This window comes from Cyprinus carpio, chromosome B14 (assembly GCF_018340385.1).
Source record: "Cyprinus carpio isolate SPL01 chromosome B14, ASM1834038v1, whole genome shotgun sequence".
In the NCBI taxonomy this organism is placed as follows: domain Eukaryota; kingdom Metazoa; phylum Chordata; class Actinopteri; order Cypriniformes; family Cyprinidae; genus Cyprinus; species Cyprinus carpio.
Genome location: NC_056610.1, coordinates 22,928,221 through 22,954,944, shown reverse-complemented (window position 1 = coordinate 22,954,944; position 26,724 = coordinate 22,928,221). Strand labels below are relative to the sequence as shown.

Genomic DNA, 26,724 nt, shown 5'->3' with positions numbered 1-26,724 from the left:
TAAATATGTTTACAATAACATTACAATATCTTTTATTTCATGGGTATTGTAAATGCCTTGTCTTTATATTCTCAAAGAAATTGCTACACCTAGTGGGCAAATATAGTTAAAACACCAACAGCTGGTTAACAATCAGAATTATGCCATCTGGTGCATATCACCAAAAAAAAAAAACATCTGTATAGCAGCATATAGGAAGTCAGTCATGTTTTGAAGCCACTGTTTTTTGTTTTTTTTTTATGTGGGACTTTTTTTGAAGCCACTGTGTTTTTTTTTTTTTTTGTGTTTGAATTTTTTTTAAAGAACCAAACTTGTGCTTTATCAGTATTTAGTCACAGATTATTGTGCCATGTAGTTACTTTATCTATCATATTAAATGAAAGCATTTTAAATATATTTTAGCATCAAGATTACAGTCCCACCTTGAGAAAGTAAAAAACATTGCACAACATCTGTGTGACATAAAATATACCCGGGTTCACAATCACATGTTAGTGGCAATATATTTTTCCAGTCATATTTCTTGTTTTCTATCATTATTTCTGATGTGAAACATAAAAGTGGCTTTGTTTCAATTAAATGCATTGTGCATTTTTACGTTTAAGTTCAATTGCTACAAACAATATACACAATAAAAAATAAATATATAAAAAAGTGTAGCACTTTACAATAAGGTTTCATTTGTTAGAATTAGTTACCATGAACTAACAATGAAAAATACTTCTAAAGCATTTATTAATCTTAGTTTTTTAATGTTAACATTAACCAATACATTATTAAGATTCAAAAGTTGCATCTGTTCATATTATTTAATAGGCCTGAGCTAGCCTAGACCTTAACTAACAGTAGTTTTATTAATTGATTAATTAAATGTATTGCTCACTGTTAGTTAATGCATTTACCAACTTTAACTAACAAAACCATATTGTCAAATGTTACCAAGTAAAAGTAATGCTCAGTTTTAGGGTCACTGGGAGGCTATTATTTAGTAAACTTTTTTATTTTCTCACAGGCTCAGTGTTTAATAGTCTTAAGTTCTACATTTGCATGACTTATAATAAAAAAAAAAAACTAATTTGTTGACCTCCCTAGTCGTAGTCACTCAGGATCAAAGCTTTCTACTCAATGGCCTGCACAGACAGTAAAACTTGGCATGAAGATCTTTCAAACTTCAACCAAGAAGGAGTGAAACCAAGTCAAGAGAGAAAAAAAAAAAGTCAGAAAGATCAGTTATCAAACTAATGTTGCAGCTTTTTAAAAACAAAGAACCAGAAATGGACTGTGAAATGACCACTAATTGTAACATGGTCATTCAGTAACGAGAAACACTTAGTCAGTGCCAGACAACGCCACAGTTAAGTGAGCAAAAGAAGGTGAAGCTAATCATGTAATGCTTTCAACTCTTTATCACTGAGCTCTTAGCATACACCATTTCACACCGGTGGAGTTAAACTTGGAGGGTAAGGACAATTAATAAAGGGTCTGGTTGATGTACAGCTCGGCATTCACCATCAGTTAAGGCTCAACGTCAAATCACAATACAAAGTTTTCAAAAGTGTAGACCAGACGGAGAAGACCTATCAAGGGGCATGCTAAGACACGGTTGGTGTCTACGGAAAATAAGCAGTTGTGTTCAATTCACTCCAGCTCAGTGACTGTGACTGAAGGGGGCTATTATATCGGGCTATTTTTCTGTCTAGATACCCCACGTATATGTAATTACACCAGCAGAAGATTACAGATTATTTAATGGAAAGTCAGCTGTGCAACAAAGCCAATTAATCTGTCATAAATTACATTTGGATCATTTTAGAAAAGCATCAGGTCAACACATTCCTCTGTTGCAGATTTACAAACTGAAATACTTACGCGGCTGACCCGGTGTTTTAGTGCATCATGTAATGACACCGTTTAATTAACTTTCCTGGGACCACCAGCATGAAAAGAGCTGCACAGGTCAGCCGACATTTCCACTGATTATGAGCATGAACGCTTAAAAGCCTCTTTTCAGCAGCTCAATTTAAAAAGCATTAGCAGTCCTGTGGATTTAAGGCTGAGCTGATCTCTGTCTCCAAAGTTTGCCTAAAACACTCAAAATTGTTTAATCTTAATAGATTTGACTCTAAAATTTCCACCCGGCCTGTATATTATAGTTCATAACTCTAAATCAGCAAATTCTATAAATAAAATTGAATTCAATTTCTTAAATGTAAATACAAAGTATATATATATATATATTGTGGGTAACACTTTATTTTAAGGACCAGTTCTTATTAACTATGCATATTACCAGCATGTGGGCTGTTTATTAGTACTTATTAGCACATATATTCTGCATGACCATATTTTAGATCCCTCACCCATACCTAAACTTAACTGCTAACTATTAATAAGCAGAAAATTATTTTTATTTAAGTTTATTGAGGCAAAGACCAGTTAATAGTGAGAATTCGCCCTTTAAGTGTGACCATATTAGGTTACTTTTGCTTGACATGAACACATTCTAAATTAGGATTTGTGACACAAATATACTTTATTCTAAGTTTATGTGGTAAAATAATTAATGTATTTTGACATTTTCTTTAGTGTGACTCAAAATCACACTAAGATCAATATTTTAATGCGAAGTATTGGGTAATATCATATCCTAAAATGCCCTGGAAGTTAGAGAAGACTTACAAGAATGGCATTACATTTTGTGACACTTGAAAAAAATAAAAAAACTGCAAATCTACATTTAATTTATTCTTTGTGACTTCCAAAGTAGATTACACTCTTAAAAATGAAGATTCTTTATTGGAATCTTTTGGTTCTGTAACATCCATGGAACTTTCACATGGTATAAAAGGGTCTTTCAATGTTATTTACGCTAAGAAAGTGGTTCTTTTAAAAACTGTTCACTTGGTTCTTTGGACCCAGAATGCTTCTATAGCATCAGAAAACTTATTTTTGGATCCTTAATTTTTAAGAGTGTAATGTCACATTCAAAAATGAAAAAAAAAGAATATAAAAAGTAATCCTAAGCATACATAAAATGTTATAATGTCCTATCAAACATAAAAACATCGGTATGTCCAGCAGATAAACCAGAAGTGTTTCCATGAATAGTTCAAGTTGGTGCATTAGATCCTCGAGACTGGCTCCACAGAGAAGCCGTCTTTGGAGAGAGGACACACGCTGTAACCCACCGGTGTGGAGTATATTCCTGCAGGTGCAAAGGGCAGCATATGTCTGCTGAAGTGGAAAGACTGTCCGCACAAGAGAGCTGCTGTCTGGGTCTGCGTACAGAGTGGAAACGGCAGAGTGAGGCCGGGATGTAAGATGAGTTTTCTGGTCATTTTGAGCCTCTCCAGCTCTGCCTCCTGCAGCCGCTTGGCCTTCGCTCTTCGGTTCTGGAACCAGATCTTCACCTGGGTCTCGGTCAGGCTGAGAGAGCTGGAGAATTCGGCGCGTTCTGCGATAGACAGGTATTGCTTCTGACGAAACTTCCGCTCCAGGGCCAAGAGCTGAGTGGTGGTGAAAGGGGTCCGGGGTTTACGGTTCGTCTTGTGCTTTCGGAGGGTGCATGTCGCGGGACTCTGCGCTCCTGAAAAATTAGTTCATAAATTAGCTTGTACACTAGTTAAACTCAGTAATAAACAGCTCGGGCTGATGACTAATTTGTTTTAAAAATTAGTTCATAAATTAGCTTGTAAACTAGTTAAACTCGGTAATAAACAGCTCGAGCTGATGTATATATATATATATATTTTTGTATATATATATATATATATATTTGGAGCGCAATGTATATTCCTTATGCATTACTATTCTATCATTATTTTACAAGTCTTCATTGTTTATGATGAATTTGAAGACTTTAGATACAAAAAGTTAATCTGAGAGTTTTTCTTTTAAATGAGCATTTTTAATCATGCTCCTATGTTTAGGTTCAGTAATTTCACTTTAATGGCAAAGAAAAGGTTAGTCAGCTACTGAATTCCTTATTTTAAAAAATGTTTTATTTTCTTCATAGGAGCCTGATAAAATGCATTTAAAAGAAAAATGAAGTCTCCATATATACAGTTTAAAATAAAGTCCTGTGGTTATTCTGCTAGAATCACTCGCTAAGAATTAAACTGACACCAGTTGATTGCAACAGTGTCTCAGAAAAGTTAGTTTTGAGGAAGTCACTTAGGCTATTGTTTACAAATGCCACGTTATTTAATATCTAATACTGCAACAAATATTTAAACTTTATTATTTAAGTGTCCAGATAGTGTATGGTAGCTTACGTGGTGATAATCTGGGTTTATTGATCCAGGAAGAGTCCTCTTTGACAGATTCACAGTGTTTTGGGAAATCCACTGACTCTGAATAAATCACTGATCGAGCGTCCGGATTTATTACGCAGGGCATCGGAATCGGTTCGTGTGAAGCTGACTCACTCCGTCCTTTCTTCGACATGAGGGCTTCGACGCTGAAAGACAGACTTTGCGTCTGGACTGAAGGCTCCGGCGGAGATGACCGTGAACCCTGATCATCATCTTCTTCATCGGAGGAAGTTTTACCTTTATAATTAGCTGAAATCATTCCGGGGGGAAAAAATAATAATAACTACAGCGACATTCCACATGGAAACTTGAGAAAGAACCAGAAGTCGCGCTTGCTGTTGCTTAACTTTTACATGACTACTAACTAACAATAACTTGACAAACGTTACAAGACTATCCAAAGTTTGAACCAATCATCTTTCACTCAGAGGCTGCGTCTCAAATCCTAGAGAGCCGCCTACTTAGACAGCCTTTTTATTCCCAAGCCCTTGAATGATACTCTTCACGGATAAAGAGGTTATATTTAGAGCACAATGTGGTGTTTAGTGGGGAAACATATAAGCTAAAATTAGTTTTCCTTCAAATTGCTCTCACATCAGTAATTTGTTCATTTTAAGATGCACAATCAAGCTAAAATATAAACACTCTTCATATAGAAACGTTTTTTGTTTCCAATACCCATTTTAAAACAATCTTATAGGCTGAGAACAAACTGACTGGATCCAAAGTTGTGTTTTAGAAAAAATACATATACAGCAATTTATCAAAACCTAAATACAGCAAAAAAAAATAAATAAATAAATAAAAAAAAACATTTGTGACATACATTTGGAGGGGAATAAAGGTTTCAGGCTATTGTGTGAATTACAGTAATTATATTGTTGTTGCTATTAACACCTTGTTATTAGGCTTCTGGAATCCGGTTCTTTTTTACCAGGATTTAACGTAATACCAGAAAATTGCTACCTTCTCAAGGTGCATGGCGCCCACTCATATAGCCCGAGTCTGTCAGTTTAAAGGCTGTGAACTCTACTCATCAGAGTTCACGAGTAACATGCCATGAAATGCACTGAAATTAAAACTGATGGAAAAGGTTTGTTTGAGAAAACTAAAATGTGCATTTAATGTAACTCTCTTTGCACAATTCAGGCTTCTTGTTGAGATTTATCCGAGAAATCTAAACAAATGCAACGCAAAACAAACTTAACATGGAACCTTTTTCCCGCTGCAGGATTTGCATTGCACTGTGGTAATTATTTGATTCCTTGAGAATGCAGAAGTACAAGTCAGTCCTGTCAAAACTAACACTTAAGTGTCTCCACCAAGTCTGGGCTCCTGCTCCATTATTACAGCTCTCCAGAGGAGTCATACTCTGTAATCGTGTCAGGTTTAATTCTGTGGCAAAGGCCTCGGCTTATGGCTTCATTAAGCTTTATGAATCACTGTGTTCGCATCAGTTGCGTTCTATACTTAAATCATTTTAGCATTCACCTTTACATATTCCTCTCTGTAATAGCAGTGATTAGGGTGCACTCCTGAGGTTAAAAATCAAGGTAATTTGTGGCATCTTTAAAGTCGTAAACTAGAGCATTAAGTTGAAGAAAAAAATGTCAGAGAGAGCAGCGTATTGTGCTCATTAGTGAAAAAAGAGAAAACGTCAGGAAGTTCACTTCTGCCAATACTGTCATGCAATACAAACTCTATGTACAGGGTCAACACTGGAGGGAAGTTTTAACAGATAATCCTTGACAAGGATTTGGCTGCTGTGGCCTGTGGCGCTCTAGACAAGGAATGATTGCTACAGAGAGCATGGGAAGGCAAGCTGTTCAGATATCGGATGACTATAATTTGATTAAAGTGGAAGACCTAATTATGTAAAGACACAAAGTTAAAAAAGAAATCAAAGCAGTCAATAAGATTTGACATACACTGGCACTGCTGTGTGTTTTTAATTTGAAATCAATACTCACACAGTTTGCTTTAATTATTTTTGTGTACAAACATAAACTAAAAAGCATGACACAAAATATATAGCTAGCATGCCAAATAAATGTTAAACATCAAGTTTAAATGTCTAGTACACTGATTGGTTCTTACTAACAGCATGCTTTACAGTGGATTTGCTTTTTTAATTGTTAATATTTACATTTGATTTTGTTTTTTTATTTTTTTTACTAATTTGGTTTTGTTGGTGAGAAGAAATGAAGACTAACAAAGCTCTGTGTTATTTTAGAGAATTCATAGGATAATGTAGTGTGCTATAACCACTTTAGTCATCATTTCTGTTGCTTGATTTGGCTCATAATTCAACATGGATACGACACTGGGCCAGTATCACAGAGAACAACATCATTTGATCTGCAATTGCGTCATTTTGAATACTACACAGTTCAGATGGATTTAGAAAATGTCAAAATGTCATACCTATTAAGGTATACAGCAATATATATATATATATATATATATATATATATATATATATATAATATATATATATATATTTTTTTTTTTTTTTTTTTTTTTTAATATATTTCAAAATACCAAAATGGCCAATAAATATATTTGTGTAAATTTTAAATATTTTTTGGAAGTTTTTTGTATATTTTTGCAAATATATATTTAAAGAAATAACCTAAATGTAGGCTACTGTAAGATTGGAAACATATTTTCTTGACACTGAAATACATTTTGAAAGATACGTTGGTATGTGAGGGTTTTCCAAAATATTTAAAAAAATTAAAATCATTGAGCTTCACTGTTTACAAAATATATTTGGTATATATGTATACATAATTTTTTTCCCCCTTGTTTGAATACTGCGTGACTTCAGAAACAATATATTTTATAAATGAGCATAAACACACAAATTAATCCTGATAGTTGTACTAATTAAACCATTTAAAGCTAATTTTATACTAGACTGCTTGGGAACATAATTTGCACTTCAGCAAATTTGTTTATTTAACCACCACAAGCCATTTCTTAAAAAATAAAAAAAATCCTAAAAAAGCAAGAAGCCAAGAATATTAGTTACATTATTCAGTTTGAAATTCTGTAAATATACAAAATTAAAGATTTTAATTTGGACCTCATAACAATTTCGCCGTTCATTGCCTTTAAACAGTTAATTTCTCTTGATTAAGCTACACTGAAATGTAAGCAGACTATTATGCACAATTCGTGTCCCTAGAGGCGAAGTATTTGATGCAGCAGACAGCCCCACTTTTAGTGTTGACCTGCACTATGGGAACATTCAGTTCATAAATGCAGCACAATATCAAACTTGACCCCATTTTTCAGATTACGTAAAAATACACCAGATGAGGCTCTTCACATGGCTAGCAAGAATGACGTTCAGCACAACTGCACCTGGATAGTGTGTTTGATAGCTTTTTCCAATAGACCCCATGCGATGAAATCTGCAGTGCAAGTCAAGAAGGAAGCCACTACACTGTGACTGAACTTGGAAGTGCTGTTGAGTGTGAGTAGTTCTCATACTAAATGAATCATGCACAGTGAGCCTAATGTTTCTGACACAGCTGGACTGCCTGTCTGTGTCCCTCTTGGCTGTATGGATCCAGCTTCTTATTACACCCTCATCAGCGCTTGCACAATGTAAAGCCCTTGAAGGCTTCTTCCTGACACTGTTCTATATCCTCATGGCAATATGCAATTATACCTGTGCGCTGGCAGTTAAGATGACAAAACCATTTCTGGAAAAAAAAGTAAGATTCTTGAGAATCATTTTCGGTGGCTTCTAAGCATCAGATTTTGAGGAATTCTTTATGGATTTGTGGTATTTTCTTCACGCAAGCACCTGAACCCTGTGGAATCCATAAATTAAGAATAATTTACTGCCGTTGTGTGAATATGTAATCATGTAATCCATTAAACTGTAATCTGATTATAAGCATTTTAAAATGTAATCTAATCACAAGCACCTAATTTTTGGAATCTGATTACGGTTAGTAATCTTATATGTTTTTCGGGTGGTGCTGAACTTGTGCAATATATTTACAGGTCTGTACAGTTTCAGTTGTTATCGATGATATTAACGGTGTTCCAGAAGCAACTACAAAGTGCCTACGCTTTCACAATAACTCCTCCCATGTGCCTCAGACAGAGAGCTTTTTAGCCTCAGAACTAATTCCAGCTGTTCAAGGGGTGATATTTCATTAATTATGGATGCTGTTGTTAAAAGGAAATAAGCTGTGAGGGAAAAGATGTGCAAATGTAACCAGTAGCATAAGGTGTGTGTGTTTGTGGAAGCATAAAGCTGAGTCACTGTCATTGTCTTTGTGCTGCTTTGTGTGCATCTAACCACATCAAGCCAGTGCAAAGTTGAGAACGGAAAACAGAGAACTGAGGAGATTGCATCAATTTACTGGAGCTAATTATGACATAATGTGTCATTTAACAGAATATATTAAATCTGAAGGCCAGAGATGAAATGGAAAGAATGATACATAGCTTTACAGCATACAACCAAAATGAAAAACAGTATTGTATTGAAGTTCAATGAGCCCTTTGAAGCTAAATTCAAAGGAAATATAAAGCAGGGCTGGTCACAGAAGATATATCTACTGCCCAAACAATACATTAATTGATTTATTACAGAGTAGGTAACAAAATAAAATAGACACTAAGAGAAAACGGAAAAAGTGCTGGTAATTTTCTGCCAGGATATTATCCATTAAGTGTACGGATATTTCATTTAACCCTAAAACACAACACATGATTTAAAGCACAACAAAATTCAATGCATGATTCAAAATCACCTGTGAAAAATCAATACAGAAAATTCCTTCAAGTTAACACGGTACATTAACTCTTAAAAATAAAGGTGCTTAAAAGGTTCTTCACAGCGATGCCACAGAAGAACCATTCGGTCAAAGGTTCTTGGAAAAAAAAACATTTCTTTCTTACCTTTTTAGAATCTGAAGAACCTTCTTTTGCCAACAAAGAACCTTTTGTGAAACGGATGTTAAAGGTTCTTTATGTAACCATTTATACAGAAAGGTTCTTCTATGGCATCATGAATCACCTTTATTTTTACAGACTTTTCTTAGAGTGGACATATCCACTACATGTGTGCATTAAAAATAGTTGTATATGTCATACTGTGTCTGGAAACTGTGTACATTGATGCATTGTGGTCCGATATTGCTGTCTTATCCTGTGAGAGATAATTTGTGTTTTCCCTGTTTATCCACACATCATTATAAAAAATTACATTAAGCAAGCCCTGCTTGTGGCTAAGGACTCGTAACAGTGCAAAAGAGAAGGTGTGGCTCCACTTGTTTAGCATGTTTCAACACATGAACCTAAATGAGTCTGGTGGTAAAAAATAATTACAGCTTAATTGTGTGTTGGAATCTGTATCAAATGTGCAATGCCTGCGCAACTGCAGCTCATTGTTCTGGACTTTCCACTTTCTTAGACATTTGTTTAACAGCAGTTCAATTCAGTTTTTACAAGCTCCTATCAATTTATTGCTGATTCATTGTGAGATACTTAATTACAAGAACCAAACACTATATAATCTATTGCGAAATACATGTTTAGCTGGTTACTGTCAGATCTAAACATCCCTAAGCAACTATTCCTTTTCTTACTCGAGTTCTATAATTTACCTTAATCTACAACAGACATTTACAGTAGTTGCATTTAACCTGCATTTAATCTTCTATATCTACCCACTGCCATTTAGCTGGTGCTTGAGGAAGACACATAATCACCGGCGCCCAGGAGAGGGGCCTAAACTATAAGCAGCATTTAACCTGCATTTAATCGTTTATTGTTTGATTTTAATTATAAAGTGTTTATTTGTCTCAGTTTAAATGTCTGAGGACACGTTCTCAACAATAGCTTTTCTATTTGATGATTTCGGCCACAAAACCACAACCTGCATAAGCAAGATGTTGAGCTCCTTTGAAACTGGGAATGTAATGCAATTGTCTTCAGTAAATTCTAAGTAAGTCTCCTTTTGTTGCTTTTTGAAACATCTAGTACCAGTTAAAATAGAATAGAAATAAGATAAATGTCATCAGTGATGGCCATTCAATGTTTTAATAAACATTTTTGTCACCTGACATACAATAACAAACCTTTCTCTAATACTTTTGTTTTTTAAATCAGTTAAATAAATAAATAAATAAATAAATAAATGTAATCAGTGATGACCATTCAGTGTTTCTTTTTTGTTACTAACAAATTACAATCTGTCAAACTAGAAAGCTTAAATAGTAACACTACAGCTGACAATGGAACAAAACAGTTTTAGCGATGAAAGAAGTCCTATAAAGTTAATGAACGAACACATTAGAAGGTCATCCTCCTTATAATTTTTAAAAAGTAATAACAAAAACAGCAACTTGTATATACAAAATAATTTAAAAGGAGAGTTTGGAAGTAAGAGCCCTTCTACACTTTATGTAATTGCACTTAATTTTGAAAATATCTCCATCTAGTGGTCATCTGTAAGTCATGCTCATGTAAATTTGTCCTTTTTTAAAACCCTTAGATTTTAGATTCTAATATTTACATATCATTGTGAATAAATAAACAGCATTGTGACATGTGAACATCCCTTTCCTCTTGAAAATTCGGTGTATGTGGTACCACCTGAAACTGAAATTAAAAAGAATTAGGCTACAAAATGAAAATCAGTTAATGATTTCGCATTATAAAGACACGTTTACCCATAACAGTAAAAACGGATGTCCTTATTTATTCTCCCTGTAATGTTCTTCACACAGCAGCTCTTTCTCATACATAATTTCAGTCTGTTCCTAACACCATAATAACACGGCTAAAAAAGACTTTAGCCGCAGCATGTGCACAGAGTCATATAGGCTACTTTAATGGCTATTTTAAAATGTATTTTTGTTAGAAGATTCTTTAAAAATTCGCTTTTTGTGTTCTATGAAAAAAATATAATATTGGTGTAAAACAGGGGTGTCCAAACCGGTTCCTAGAGGCCCACCGTCCTGCAGATTTTACCAATTAAATAAGTTACACCTGAACCAAAGTAACCAAGGGCTTCAGACTCACTCGAAGCAAATGTGTTGGAGACGGTCGATGCTATAAACTCTGCAGGACACTGGCCCTCTGGAAACAGGATTGGACACCCATGGTGTATCATAAAGGGGTGAACAAACGATGACAGAATTTTTTATTTTGGGGTGAACTATCCCTTTCAACTGGGCAAACCTCATTTGCTTCGGCTCTGCTGCCTCAAGGCGAGTAACCGCTCTCTGATGACCCTGTTCTCCTCCACCATTCTCTTGATTGTCCTCAATACCTCCTGTTTTGTTCGGGATCGGGACTGATATGGCCATAAAAAAGAAGATAGGTCATGATAATGAAAACAAAATGCCATAAAATGCTAAACTGTACCGAACTCACCATTTCATCTGCTTTAACATCTCTTGCTGGGAATCCAAAAGTGTCAGATGAGTCCCCTATAAAAAGGACAAAGCACAGAGCAATTATAAAGCTACTTTACTCAACAGAGTGTTATAAAATACTCGTTTTAAATCACGTACTGTGTGGCTGCTCTCCTACACCTTCGTAAGTGACGCGTTTGGCGCGCCGAGATTTCCCGCCTTTAGTCGCCCTCAGATTAACCGTTGATCTCATATTGGCGTACAACCTCAAAAGATGGTTAGTTTTCACCTTTCTTGAAAAACATGGTGTTATTTCGGGACTCGTAACGTCGAGGAAGAGTAAGGGCGTCGCCTCTTGAGTCAACCCGTTCAGTCTGCGGTGTTTGTTGTTTTCTCCGTTATATCCCGATTCCTTGTCCGTTTGAGGCGACTGAGTGTCGAAGCACGGTACGTAGAGTAATTTACGGAAAGTTGACATAATTATCACCACACTTTGAGGGCTCGCTTAGACTATTCAACTTATTTATTTATTCAGTATTGTAAAACTTAACTAAAGTGAAACTTTGTAAATGTAACTATTATCACCGGAAGAGGATGAGCTCAGCAACGGTTACGTCAGGTTTAAAATGCAGGCACGCACAAAAGGAGGAGGAGCTATGCGCAAAGGCAGGCTCTTAAAGGAATAGTAAACGAATTAATTAATGAATAAACAAACAAATAAATTAATAGGCAATTATTTTTTTTATTTTTTTCATTCTCATATTTTGTGTTTCAAACCCGTCTCTATATCATTTTTGGAACACAAAACTCAGAATATTTTTTATTATTATTATTATTAATAAAACTCAGAATATTTTTTATTTTTATTGTTTTTTGTATTTTTAGTTATTTGTTTTTTGTGTGTGTTTTGTGCACCAAATATTTATGAAGAACATGATCAAAGTCATTATTCATTCAAAATCTTATTATCTAGCTTTTAGAAATGGCGCCAAGGGGGGCACAGGTCTGAAGAGGAACACGTGCTGATAAATAAATGATGGCGAAATGCTCTTTTCATTTCAGATTTCCTTTACACTCATCACTGTTGCCCTTGAGATACTTCAGCATGCTGCAGATGAACTCTCCCAGTAGTTATTGTACGTTTCTTCACATACAGTGTGGCTCGATGAAAAGTAATGCAATTCTAACAAAAAATACACAAACATATAAAGTATATTCATACTCATTTGCACACTGAATTTCTTTCAAATGTCAGATTTTTCTCTGAGATATGAATGAAAGTCTGTTTCATTTCTATTACACTACATATATTTTTTAAGAGACACACACCATTACCCCCACAGGGTGCTGTTGTGTGCCTCTGCAGTAATCATGTATATAAAGATACCCTGCTCAGACCTAAACAAATGATACAGTGCATGTAAATGATTCACAGATAATAAACATTGCAGCATGATGGGCTTCAAGAAATGCAATTGCATGCATGGGTTAAGATGCACTTCTGTGCATATATCCCAAGGCCTGCTCAACCTTACAGTAATCAATCAATCAGCAGTAATTAATCTTGGTAATTCCAGAATAATCAAGGATATCCTCCTGGTCCCCATAACACTCTTTTAGGCAGCATGTGCTGTATCAGACAAGCTAAAAATAGAGATGTGACCCCATTCTCAGACAGCATGCCAGAAGCTTAACTGCATTATATTGTGCTCCATCAAAAGATGATGCCTTGAACTTTGATTTTTGAACTGAAATTAAACACATGAAGATTAAATTTCCTTTTCATTGATAACTTTCATGGTTAAAGACGAAACCCACTGCATTTCCTGCAATCAAGTTTATTCATTCAACATCTCACATTACAAATACTTTAAGCATTCTGTTATAAATATTTAACTGCAAATAATCAAGACTCAACTACCAAAGCACACATATGACTAACCCAACTTTAAAATGATATTTTTCTTTACATAACTCCATATGGATTTAAAATATAAAAATGAAAACTTAGAAATGACATAGCAAAAAAATTATTCCTCTTATAAAAATCTATTGATAAATACACCTTCCCATACACAGTTATAAACTATGTAAATTTAAATAAGCAGAGAATCTTCTTGTATTTTTTTTCTTATCCTTCTGTAGACATGAAGCACAATATAGTGATTATTAAAACTAGAAAATCTAATAAGTGTACTGATCAAAAACTATAATCGAAATGACAGTCATCACATTCCAATTAAAAATATATCAGTAAATTGTTAAAACATTATTCACTTAATATTTACATTGTTTGTAATCACAGTAGCATGAACTCAAGTAGGAAAATATGTGAATACATAAAAGTGAAAACACCTATAATTTCAGTGTTATTTTTTTTTAAATATATATATATAAATCAGAGAATGATAAAGGTTATAATGGCTGAAGGAGAGTTTGTGAGGTGAGACATGTTGCAAGTAATGGTTATATATCAGAAGTACACTGTAAAGGTCTCTGGGAAAAAGTATTGCACAGATCTCACTGTCAATATTTTGAAAGCGTATTCAAGTAAACCCTGAATCAATATGCGACTAATCGCCCTCTCGTATGCTTCTTTTTATCAACTAGTAAACACAGTAAAGTGGGGTATGCACACTTTGTGCATGGGCAAGGTACAACTGAAAGTGTGGGGAAAGGGTTAAAACAAAAAAGCACTATTAAAGCAATTGAAAATAACTAAACACTAACTTATTAATTTAGCTCATGCGTACCGAATGAATACATGAACCTTGTTGCCTCTCAGAATTATACATAACAGTAAACATTGATATTTCAATACGGAACATTCATCATTGTGATACATGTTGCATCCTAACATTACTCTAATTTACAGTGTTAATTATTTTATTTTCTACAGCCAATAATGAGGGAGGTATCATCATTCTCATAACTGATAGTGGGTAGGTATATATTTCTACATGTACCACACATTTTAAAGAATTTGTGTCATGCTAGATTCAATATTTACTTTGTCCATTAAGACAGAACAGAACACTGTTTTTGCAGTCATTTTGCAAATATTAGATATTAGTTTCAACAATACGGTCACTTTAATATATATGTGACAATCTAGGGATTTCAGCACGTAAATACATAAAAACCTAAACAAAATTATATTAGCTTTTTTTTTTTTTTTCCTTAAGGTATGCTTGCGTTATAACCAGATCTCTCAGTAACAAAAGGTACAAAATCTATATCCAACAAGTGAAAAAAAGAAAAGTTATCACAAAAGGACTTTCCATTTGTGGAAAAAAGTGACTTGAAAAACAATATTTAGAAAAGTAGTGCATAATGGTTTTACGTCCATGACAAAATAATTAGCTATAAAACACAGTACAAAAATCAGCAGACCATGTAAAAAATAATATTTGTTTTTCAAATTCTTTGAAATGTGCTCCGCTACTGCAATGCTCTGTTAGAACACCAATTAACCCATGCAGTAAAACACTATCAATGCAACACATGGTAATTTCTCATTAGCAAATACTACAACATTGAGTTAGCTTTTAGCACAAAATCCCTGACAAATGAGCCAAAGTTACTGCCATAACCATTACAAGAATCATAAATACTCAAGTTAATAGATTTCATTATTTTTTAACCCATCAACCCAATTAAATTTAAACTTTCTATCATATATAATCTTCATTGTATCACAGACAGTAGGACATCTCTAAGGCTCATCTTTGGTTTGCCTGACCTAAAAACTGTGCATCACTGCTGTTCTCAGTAGTTGTCCGTTAGCCTCGTCACAGATCTTACGCTTGATTAAGTTATAGGTAACTTGGAAGCAGTTTAATAGTAATCTTACAGTGTCTGAGCATTGTTAGGATGAGAACCTCTAAAGGATTTTAATATTATAAATCTGTTTTCCACTTAATCACAAAGATGTTAGAACCAGTCCATATAACCCATTCCAGAATGAACCCCTTATTTTAAGTCATTCATACAATAGCTTGTGTTCTCTTGTTAGTTGTTACTGTGCATTTTGTTGAAGGAGTAACTGCGAGTCCACATTTGCCATGCAACCATTTAAGATTAGTCCGTGAAATAGCAAACTTGACATTGAAGTCATATGAACGAGGCTCGCACCCTTACGTTTCCAGCCTCTTTGTGTGTAGCCTTCAACAGTTTAAAGTGAAAATGTGACCCATTACAAACAAAAGATGAGGTTCAGAGAGAATAAAGATAGAACAGTAATTCAGAGTCAAGTCAGGCTAAACATCTATATTTTTTTTTTAAATCTAATGCATTCAAGTCTTCATGCGCACCAATGTAGCTTTTCAACAAAAATCAGGATTACACCATTTTCTTTTAGCATTATCTTCTGCAAAAAAAATAAAATTAAAAACTTAAGAATAAATACAATTTCAGACTTAAAAAAGAACTGTAAATAAAAAGGACTTAGCAAAATGAAAAGTGCATGTATATGAATAGCACAGCCTTGATCTCTGGATCAGTTCCAGCGGAAGGAGATGTGGCGAGGCCGGTCTCCTCCCTCCTTCACTAGAGGCTTGTGAAACTCCCGTCCGGCACGCGAGTGAATGGCTGCCCAGCAGTATTCACAGTAGTACTGAAGACAAGTGACGTTAGCACAGAAGAACGGAGCGAACTTGCCCCCACAACGCGTGCCCTGACACTCATCACACAGCTGGTCATCCAGTACATATGGCTTCACTTCCACCTGGGAAAAGCAGACACTTATAGCTTAGCACGTTAAGGCTTGAAGAACAAGGGCCAGAAACAATTTAAACAATTGAGTCTTGACATTATTGTAATATACAGTAGATCAGAGCTCTACTTTATCCATAAAAAAAAAAAAACATCCATATGAAAACTTTAGGTGGGCTTTTTTTCCCCCAAGAGTATTCATTCAATATCAGGTTTCACTGGAAGCAGTACATTTTAACATGACACCAGGGTTCCAGCAGGACCTTAAAGTCTTAAATTTATAAAGGCCATAAAAAGTCTTAGGCTAGCATTTTGCTGAATAAACAGGAGCAGTGCACGTTTAAAAATCAAAACGCGGGACATTTTCCATTTCATCTTGCCTACATATATTGCCTGATAAAGTCACGTTAAATAGTGCAGTGCTGCTTTGTGTACAGCGTTTAGTAAACTGCTATTTTTCTACCGATTTAAAACCACCACCTACTGGCAGAGAATAAATTTGCATTTTTTTTTTAAGTCTGTTTGCTTTTTTTTTTTTTTTCTTTTTTTTTTTTTTTTTTTTTCCGACTATTAATAAAAAAAAATCAGACTTAAAACTATTAATAAAAAAAAATCGGAGTTTTAAATGTGATTGATAGGTTATATTTTATATTAATATATATTCTGAAAATCTAAACAATTAAGATGTAAAATATATATATTTTAAATTAATATAATAACTTATACTTCTGACTCATCCTGTTTCTTGTTAGTTTTATATTTTTTAATTTTTTTTTGTTGGGATTTTTTTAATTTTATATGTGAATTTTTTTTTTTTTTTTGGGGTTTTTTTGTGAAAATGTTTTTCTGAACATGTTTTTTTTTTATTTTTATGTTTTTATTATATTAATTTTACTTATACAGGTCTTAAAGGGTTAGTTCACCCAAAAAAGAAAATTCTTTCATTAATTATTCACCCTCATGTCGTTCCAAACCCGGAAGACCTTTGTTCTTCTTTGGAACACAAATTAAGATATTTTTAAAGAATTCTGAGAGCTGTCTGACCCTGCATAGACAGCAACGCAACTGCAATGTTCCCAGGTACAGAAACGTAGCAAGGACATCAGTAAAATAGTCCATGTGACATCAGTGGTTCAACCGTAGTTTTACAAAGCTACAAAAATACTTCTTGTACGCAAAGAAAACAATAATAACAATTTATTCAACACTTCTTGTCCGTTAACGTCTTCCTGCCATTTTGGAGAGTACACCAGAACGAAATCAGCATTGTTTATGTTCAGGATAAAGCGCGTTCAAGCTCTCAAAAATCATCAAAAATATCTTAATTTGTGCTTCGAAGATGAACGAAGGTCTTCCAGGTTTGGAACGACATGAGGGTGAGTAATTAATGACAATTTTCATTTTGGGGTGAACTAACCCTACGAAGAAAAAAAAAAAAAAAAAAAAAAGGTTGACTAAAAATGCCACACACCATGTGAAACACATTTTATAAAAAAAAAAAAAAAAGTCTAATAAAACTAATAAAACTAGACAGTTTATAACCCCCTTCTCAAAATCTTGCCCTGGAGGTCCAATGCGCTACAGAGTTTAGCTGCTTACATTGTCATAGTTAAATGGGTTTGGTTTTGTTTTGATCCCAAAGACATTGATTAGCATGCTCAGGTGTGTTTGATTAAGGTTAGAGCCAAACTCTGCAGGAAAGTGGATCTCGAGGTCCAGATTTGAGGATCCCTGGTTTATAAGAACAATGCAAAGATTCAGTCAGAGAGACATATAAAAATTACTGCTGGCTCTGCAGTAGGTGGTGCTAATATTGCATATATGGAAAGCTAAAGAATTTTGTCCGGCAAAGCACAGAAAAAAAATAAATAGACTTGACTATATCAGTTTGCATATACTGAACAGCTCAAAGATCCAACCACTACTCTCACCCGTTTATCGATCTCTCCGTGTTGCAGTTGCACAAAGCGAGCACTGATAGCAGCAATGTAGCTCTGCTGATTGGAGAAGGCCACACGTCCAGCCCCTTTAGGATACTTCAGCTCAGGGTCAGTGTCAATGCCAGCATAGCACACCCCGCCGTACAGTCTGTCCATAATCATTGCGAGCTCCACTGTCATGGGGTAACACGTCAATTAAAAAAGAAAAATATATAGTAATAACTAAAATATGCTGGATGATTGTTACTAAACGCTGTAAATAATGTAAAAAAAAACTACTAACTGTGCTTAGTGTTAAAAACAAAATAAAAATAAAAATTTTTTGATCATGGTAATATCTGAAAGCCAAACAAACCAGCTCGTAGAGGTCGTGGAACTCCCCCAACAAAGATTGTTTTTCTGGGGTCAAGGGGCTGAGAGCCATCCATCACAAAGTCACTGTCGTTCAAATTCCAGGGTCGTATCTGGACCTGAAGACACACAGTGAACATAAGAGAATCACTAGCTTGTCATGTGCCATTCAGCAAACACAGGTGGAATTTAGCAGAAACCATGTTTCAACTTTCAGGTTTATATTTAACTTTAAAATGCTCTACTGCTTTCTCACAACTTGTAAAGTCACAGAAACAGCAGACATACAGCCTTTCAGTATCTTACCGGCTTATCTTTGATTGTAGGGCTAGAGACACAGAGATAGAGCTTCCCATCCTCTTCCATACAAGCGTCTATCAGTGCCTGGACCGAGCTCTCGTCTTGAAACAGAAGGAACGCATAACCTGCAGGAAAACAGGTGCATTGAAGGTATGCATGTAAGAAGCAACTAGCAGTCACTTGCAATAATCTTGACCTGTAGCCTTCGCTCAGGTCCCATTGATGATATTTATCTGGAGCTCAGCTTTAAACTATGGGTGTGCCGTATACGCACCTATGTAGGAATGCAAAATTCATCCGCTGAAATGAGAGAAGCTGATATCGGCATGACTCATTTCTTAATAAACATCCGTGCAAATGACTTTCAAACTCACCTTTCGGTGGAAAATACGATTTGCTTTCTGCTTTATGAGGCCAGTCCACAAACAAATGTCCAAAGCGTCGGAAACTGGCAGTGATCTCGTCTGAAATTTTATATAAAATACATACAACGTGTTTACTGTGGTTGGTGCACGTTTTAAAAAAAGCTGGAAAGAAACGCTTGTTTATGCTTTAGTACCTTCATCTATGTCTGGAGGTAGACCACCAACAAAGACCTTGCGAGAAAAGCGCTCAATGCGTTCGCCGTTTTGGTGAGGGAAACTGTGTGGTGATCCCAGTCCACTCAGACTCTGATCAGACCGGTCATCCTCTCCGTAAGTCCGCTCATCCTCCATGGGAAACAACGATGAGTGACCTGTCACACAATAGCCCCAAAGGCCATTTAGTGGCACTGATCCAACGAGAAAGCATTTATATGCAATGAAAAGCGGCTATACATTTTGTAGAGTAGCAATTAACATCCTTCTTCACTTGAATACAATAAGAGTGCAACGTTTCTAAACACAACAGAGTACAAAAACCTAGCCTGGCAACCAACACGATTTACAACAAAAACATGTTGTAACTTGAAATGACATGAACCGACAGACACTTCTGAGATCTTTACCTCGTCGCCTCCCGTAATTCCTCGCTGCATGTGAAATAAGACAGAATAAACTTAAGCAAGGAGTGAGGAAATCTATTAAACCGTTTAAAACACTACTGGTAAAATGGATGATATTTGTATTAAATGCACAATAAACACATATCCAAGTCCACAAGTATTGGAGAGCATAACGTAACCCACTTCACACAGAACAATCAAAAAATGAAATCATCTGGTTTACCACATTTGTGCTTTTCAAACATATAATTTGCAACTATAGTATGTGAAAATAACCAAACCAGGTCTGTGCAGAAACTACATGTCCAACTCTCCAGTGTTTGTCCTAGATTAGCCTTCAAATCCTGAAGGGAGCTTAGGTGATATATTGGGAAAGCATCTCCATGCCCCTTCTTTCAACTTATTCCGTGGCTGTGCTTTCTGAAACACTCATCCTGTGGCATCTATAAATCACTAAGCTGTAACAGATTCCAAATCCAAACTTAGAAAGCAGGGCTGTATATGTGTTACTCAAATGCAGGAAAACATTAGTATGGGGCACAGTATGCATTTGTCACTTATGATGAATGGAAATAACATCAGTTACATATTTTTGGCATATTTTGGATTTGTATATTTGTAATTTGGTACAGTTTTATTAGACTTTTAAGATAAGTATTTTTTGAATAGCCTGAATAAAACCATGATTTTCGGCCTCTTGTGATCTGTAACACTTCAGCCGAACTTGCATCTGCTCTGACACCAAGTTGCTTTTTTGGGTCACATGGACTTCAGTATGCTCTTTGGATAAAAATAACGAGGCAAACACACTGAATAATCACTTTATGATTCAATTAAAATGTTTTGACATAGGCTTGTTGGCAGTCTGCCACACTTAGAAAGAGAACAAGATAACCAATTTAAATAGGTGACCATGACGGAAGAATTATGGTAGATAGTATTTGAATTGTATATTTATTGGGTGTTTTATAATTTTTGGATTTTTGTTACTTAGGCTTATGGAATGCCGTTTTAATGGAAAGCCAACTCTAGTTGTTTTTAAATGTGCTATGCAAATTAGCAAAATATATCTGCAAGCAGCGATTACTGGGGTTCAAGCACTTAAAAGGCCTTTAAGGTGGTATAATTTTAGGGTCTAGGCCAACCTGGAGGTATGGCTGACAGTAAAACACATCCAAAATAGAGAATAGGTTCCCTCTCACACACACAAAATGAAATGGTTAAACTATTATATTAATACTCAAAAAGCATGCTTACAAACATACACAGACATACACGCACACATTTTTTTGCAGATATAGATATCTGAAATAAATGATAGGTGACAATACTTATTGCAAGTCTTCTCTTTTTAAGAGTTTATATGTCATTTTTAGGCTTCACTGTAATCATAATCTGGCATAATTGTAAAAAGCTGATATGCCTGTATGAACAAAATTGTAAACTTTGACTATATGTGATTTAAAATGTTAGAACGCTGATTTTATAATGTATAAGCATGAATCCATAAGCTAACCTAAGAACAATACCGTTTTAGTGAGTTGAATGAGCCTATTAGTGGTCTTCTGCTGCCATCTAGTGGTTATAATTGCAATTTCTCATACAAAAGTGGCTATGTTTACATGCACAATATAGAGTAATTTCACGTTTTTGTTCGCTGTAGCACACTATGTGCTTGAACCCCTAAATATATAAAATCATTAGGGAGTATTGGGGGGTTTTCAGGGAGAGAAAGGGAAGAGAAGACCTACACTAAGATCGCTGGTTAAAAACTGTATAAAAGTGGAAACTGCGGGCGAGATGGTCAGATACGGCTTGTTGCTTTGTTAAAAAAAAAAAAAAAAAAAAAAAAAAAAAAAAAAAATCACATTTTGACTTAAGGACCTCTGCCTCCTGAGCAAGACAGATGACTTTTCTTCACAACAAAATCAAGCATTATAATGCAACAAATACAATACAAAAATTGCATATTGCAGATCTGATGCAACATAGGCACTGAGGCAACAAAGACGCCAAATGATACACTAAAACTACTGTATGATGTTGAGATTACAACATACTGGTCAGTGAATCCAGATTTTAATAACTAATTCAACAGATTTTAAACTGAAATATCAAAGGGGCATAAAACAACAAAGACATTGCATGCAATTTGTAGTGCAGCACACATAAGAAGCATCAAAGCAAAGTAAACCAATACTATCATTTTGGTATTTCGGGTTATTTTGTAAAAAAAAAGCCATACATTTTTCATAATATAATACACTTAAATTCATAGCCACACAATTAAATATGCTATATTAAACTTGGAGTCATAAACTCAAAGTATAAATTAGCAGAGAAAATTGAACAATTGAAAATGCCTTGTCTGCAATTTCTAAATGATGTTTAATACTCAAATTTTGTGATTTTTACTTGTAAAAGACACTTAATATATTACTTAACACTGATGCGAGGCAGGATTTGTAATGATGGCAGTGAATAAAGTACCTTTCAAGGAATCCTGCTCGGCTCTCATGATGTCGATCAGAGAGTTCTCTAGAGAGTGCATGCTGAAACCATCAAAGGACCGACTGCGCTCCTGCAAAAACAAGGGAGATGTGATTAGACCCCGTCATTCTGTCTTAAATGTGTTTTATCAAGTAATTCAGACAAAGTTCTCTTCAACAGTTTGAATATCAGTAACAGTAAAAATGCAGATGATATCGGTCACCCCAACCTTCCAAACTTGCAACTAGGGCACACATTAACATACAGAGGCTCACACAGTGGGGTACTTGATATGTACACCAATAAATGAATACATCAAGGCTCCCTAAGGCTACAGACCTAAAAAAAAAAAAAAAAAAAAAAAAAAAGATGGTCATTCTCTGTGTCGGTTTTCTTGCAAAAGGACCCAGGCTTCGCAATCCAAAAATTTACATGGAGTCTGCTGTCACCTGATTTAGAGAGCCTTCGTAGCCTTTATCCATTACCCTTGGGTGTTGCAGCACAACAGGCCTCTGCTTACCAAGAGGAAAAAGCCTTGCACACACAATACAAGGTTTGTTCTTGGTATTAGTCTACAAACCGAACAGGGAGGACACACTGAGCATGTGAAACAGTGAGTGTTTTCAGTGAGTTACCACTGCGGTTCAAACACGAACAAAATATCACGGTGTACCAAAGCGCATAACAATGCAGTTCAGACTTGCTGGTAATATGCATATCAGACAGTTACCAAAATAATTAGTTACAGTACTACAAATATTGCCAGATATGCAATTATTTTCTAAAAGTACTCAAATTCAAATCAGAAGGTTTTGTTTATGAAATCATCTGTTGGTCTTCCACTGTTATTGAAGCCATGATAGATACAGAAGCAATAAGAATAGCCTCTTTGACTAAATTTGGAAAAGTCCCTCGTATCAGTGAATGCTAATATCTGGAATAACTGATAATTGGTGGTTATTTCAGAGTATCAGATTTTCCAGTTCTCCTCTTGTTGCCTGTGCTTGTGCCATCCCCTGATTTTGACTCACTCATCCAAGTCTTTTTATATCGGTGACATTCACAGCTTGCAGAAGTGGAGCGACAGCACCGCATTACTCATCTGAGCTTTGATCCATCACATTTATCTAACAAACATGCCACATGAGCGCTGCCACTATCAGATTAGGTTAGGCCAAAGGGAGCAAATAGAGAAAGAAAAAAGGCAACAGATTTGTTTTAATCTCATCCCCAATAAACACACACACACACACACACACCTTTGCAACCTTATTACCTCTAAACAACATGCTCCTCTATTAAAATCATCAATAGCTAATAATTAGGAGTTTTAGTTACCTGAAAAGGAAAGATGCTGTCATTGCGGTTTATGGTATCCTCCATCCAGGGTTTAGTGTTGAAGCCGGAGTTATTGCGGGGAAACTTCTGCGTTGGGGGTTGGTTATTTGGGAAAGACTTCTTTAAAGGAGAGATCGAGTTGAGGGGATTGACCCCTCCGTTCAGCCCTCGGCGATACTCCCGTCCCTGAGAGCTTCCCCAGCCTCCGTATCCTCCACCTGGGCTCCATGAAGTAGAAGATGGGGTGGACGAGGGGCTCTGATAGCTCCCCCAAGGGGAAGGAGGCTTGATTAGGTTGTTCCCCAAATTGGGCAACTGGTTGAAAGCAGCACTGCGGTGGGAGAAGGGAGGTGGATGGGGGCTGGCCGAGGACCTGCGGTGCTGATTATGAGGGTGCTGGAAGTGAGGATGAGGAGATGGATGGTGCTGAGATAGAGGACCTATCTGGTGGGAGAAGTTCCCCCCGAACCCTGTACTGGTGTGATGAGAGAAACTTTGAAATAGCAGCGGAGGAGGAGCATTGTTAGTAGTAGCAGCCTGATTGAAAAAGCCAACCTCTTCGATCAAGGTGGAAGGGTTGGGGGGTATAGCAGTGGACCAGCTGCTGAAGCCAGTAAGGGACGATGAAGAAGAGCTACTAGACTGTGCTAAAGTACCAATACCAGACGTCTCCTGATAGTCAAACCCTGATAACACTGGAGATTCGAGCCGCAGTGCCTCTTTCCCGTTAGCGTTCTCCATGGTCCCTTTCTCCAGCTGGTTCTCCTCAGGCATGGTGTTGTCCAACTCTGATATGATTCCTGGTGCTTCCTGGTGACCTGGCGGAGAGAGCGCCTGCTTGTCTTGTCCTTCATGACTCTCTTGTTGCGGTTGCGGAGCCTTGGACGTCTCGGACTCCAAAATATCATCTTGCATGTTAGAGTGGGTCGTCACAGCTGGGAAAAGCCAAGCAGACCCAACACTCCCACCATTGGTAGTGTTGTTGCTGCTGATGAAAGCCGGGGGGCTTGGAGGTGCTGTCTGGTGGTGAACAGGATGCTGCAGGTGTGGATGTATTCTTACCGGAAAAACGGATTTGTTTGCAGCGTTGTTTTTAACCAGAAAGCCGTAATCCCCCATTTATGTAGCCTAATCAAGTAAATCTTCACTTGTGTGTAATTCCCTCAGTTTCTTTTAATACACTTGTGTGTGTGTGAGAGAGAGAAAGAGACAGAGAAATGGAAAATATTCAGAATACCAAACAGCTAATGAATCAAAGCATCCAACCATTATACCACAATACATTCTTATAGGCATTCTCTGTTCATTTTTACACTTACACCCATCATGCATAGTCACGCGTAATACGGTTCTATCACGGATTTATGCACTTTGCTCTCAATCTTAATGAGATCAAAAGGAAAATATGGTGCAACGAGAAACGCCGTGGGCAGTGCACCGTTGATTTCATCGACAATGCTCCTTCTAAGCAAAACGGGGTCGTCTTTTAACATATCAAGTCAATATGACACAGGCCACCTTATCTAATAATTCAGCACGGCCGGTGATGGAGGATTTTCACGCACGCATTTTCAAAGCATTATAATCGCATATGTTTCAAGAAAATGCAACTGACCTACCGGCGTTCTTCCTTATTTCAGCAATGACCTCCTCTCTCTCTCAACCATTTAAATACAGGAAAATGTTGATGACGTTTCAGTCTATGTGCGATAGAGCTAGTGTTTACCATAAAAATCCTCAAATTTACATTGACGCGTCGATTAAATCCTACGGTTGTGATGCCGAGCGCTACTCGGTGAATTTCTGATACATTTGCTTCCTATGCAACGCTGGATTATTTCAGATCGTGCTCTGGTTGTTTAATGACACCGTGCATCGCAGTCGGTGTTATAATAAAGACAGCGATTGGAAACGATCGCGCATCATCGTCGGACAACAATTTACGCGCGACACGTTTTGGATGATTTGCTAAAGATTTTCAGAATCTACACTGAGAATGACACAGGTTTTTCTTACGTTTCCAAGTTGCAAGGACAGGCTGCAGATGACCATGGTTTGTGAGTGTTGCAATCGACCGACCAATCCGGTTGAACTTCCGTCTTTAACCCCGCCCTTGTATAGCAGAATCTCCGCCCAGCTTCGAGTCTACGCGGCATTTGATTGGACAAGAGAATCGCAACCACACCTCTTTCTCAACCAGTTACTTTCTGTCACCCAGAGAAGGGTGACTGACTGTACCTGCCCAGAATGTAAATACCTTATACGACCGGGTTTGAAATGTTTAAATATTTGCTGTCCACACTGCGTTTTAGATCAAATTCCTCTAAACGATAAAATATATAATAATAAAGAATATTTAGAGATAATATAGCGAGTGCAAGTAATGAACCTACATGTGTATTCATTCTGCAAATGAAAAAGCAGCTTCTTTGTAATTAATACATGTGTATTAAACAAATAATGAAATATGAGATGTTTATATTAACTTAAGCTTTTTCTTGGTCTGGAAAATGCATGCTTCACAGCTTCCACTGAGAGTAGGCTATGAAAAATCTACATTTCCTATCACGTTTTAAAGAGAAATATCTGATGATGGTCCAAATATTCCTGCCTGGTTTTTCTTCACATTCATTCAGTCTGCATGCTGCTTTTACATATGGCCAGACACAGTCTATATCTTTTTAATGATGGGTTTGGTGTCTCAGGGATGCCTTCAGTAGGCCAGTTCTAGTGCTCACTGCAGCCTGCAATCCCATTAAAGTAAGCTGCTACTATTTTCAGCCTGTAATCGAGTTTTAGCGCTTGACTATTCATGCCTGGACCAGATCAAAATCAACATGTTTCTCTGCAGCACTGGATTAAAAACATGTATGACATCCACTGGATGAATCTGTTTTAAACAATTC

At 36.2% G+C, this 26,724-nt stretch overlaps 2 protein-coding genes across 5 annotated transcripts; both read right to left on the bottom strand.

Moving 5' to 3' along the window:
* Positions 1 to 368: 368 nt before the first annotated feature.
* On the bottom strand, positions 369 to 4,740 carry LOC109112518 (homeobox protein MSH-A-like). Its single transcript, XM_019125413.2, has 2 exons — positions 4,275 to 4,740; positions 369 to 3,586 (listed from the first exon to the last, which is right to left on the bottom strand). The coding sequence occupies exons 1-2, from the start codon at positions 4,570 to 4,572 to the stop codon at positions 3,123 to 3,125; spliced, it is 762 nt and encodes a 253-aa protein (XP_018980958.2). The 5' UTR covers positions 4,573 to 4,740; the 3' UTR covers positions 369 to 3,122.
* A 9,347-nt stretch (positions 4,741 to 14,087) lies between these two features.
* On the bottom strand, positions 14,088 to 25,985 carry LOC109049024 (cytoplasmic polyadenylation element-binding protein 4). 4 transcript variants are annotated; one of them, XM_042738633.1, is made up of 10 exons: positions 25,835 to 25,985; positions 23,819 to 24,999; positions 22,481 to 22,571; positions 19,994 to 20,017; positions 19,565 to 19,741; positions 19,380 to 19,469; positions 19,012 to 19,130; positions 18,710 to 18,824; positions 18,346 to 18,527; positions 14,088 to 16,427 (listed from the first exon to the last, which is right to left on the bottom strand). In XM_042738633.1, exons 2-10 carry the CDS (start codon positions 24,935 to 24,937, stop codon positions 16,200 to 16,202), a joined length of 2,145 nt encoding a protein of 714 aa, XP_042594567.1. In that variant the 5' UTR covers positions 24,938 to 24,999; positions 25,835 to 25,985; the 3' UTR covers positions 14,088 to 16,199. The 4 variants fall into 4 exon arrangements, with proteins under 4 accessions (XP_042594567.1, XP_042594569.1, XP_042594568.1 ...); XM_042738635.1 differs by lacking the exon at positions 25,835 to 25,985 and adding an exon at positions 25,434 to 25,827; XM_042738634.1 differs by lacking the exon at positions 25,835 to 25,985 and adding an exon at positions 25,438 to 25,827.
* Between the last annotated feature and the right edge of the window lie 739 nt (positions 25,986 to 26,724).

Excerpts from the sequence above, each read along its gene's own strand:
- LOC109112518 (XM_019125413.2), bottom strand. The coding sequence starts at position 4,572 with ATGATTTCAGCTAATTATAAAGGTAAAACTTCCTCCGATGAAGAAGAT. Across the intron at positions 3,587-4,274 it reads TAAACCCAGATTATCACCAC|GAGCGCAGAGTCCCGCGACA; the intron begins GTAAGCTACCAT and ends CTAATTTTTCAG.
- LOC109049024 (XM_042738633.1), bottom strand. The coding sequence starts at position 24,937 with ATGGGGGATTACGGCTTTCTGGTTAAAAACAACGCTGCAAACAAATCC. Across the intron at positions 18,825-19,011 it reads CTACAATCAAAGATAAGCCG|GTCCAGATACGACCCTGGAA; the intron begins GTAAGATACTGA and ends GTGTGTCTTCAG. Across the intron at positions 18,528-18,709 it reads TCCACGACCTCTACGAGCTG|TGGAGCTCGCAATGATTATG; the intron begins GTTTGTTTGGCT and ends ACCCCATGACAG.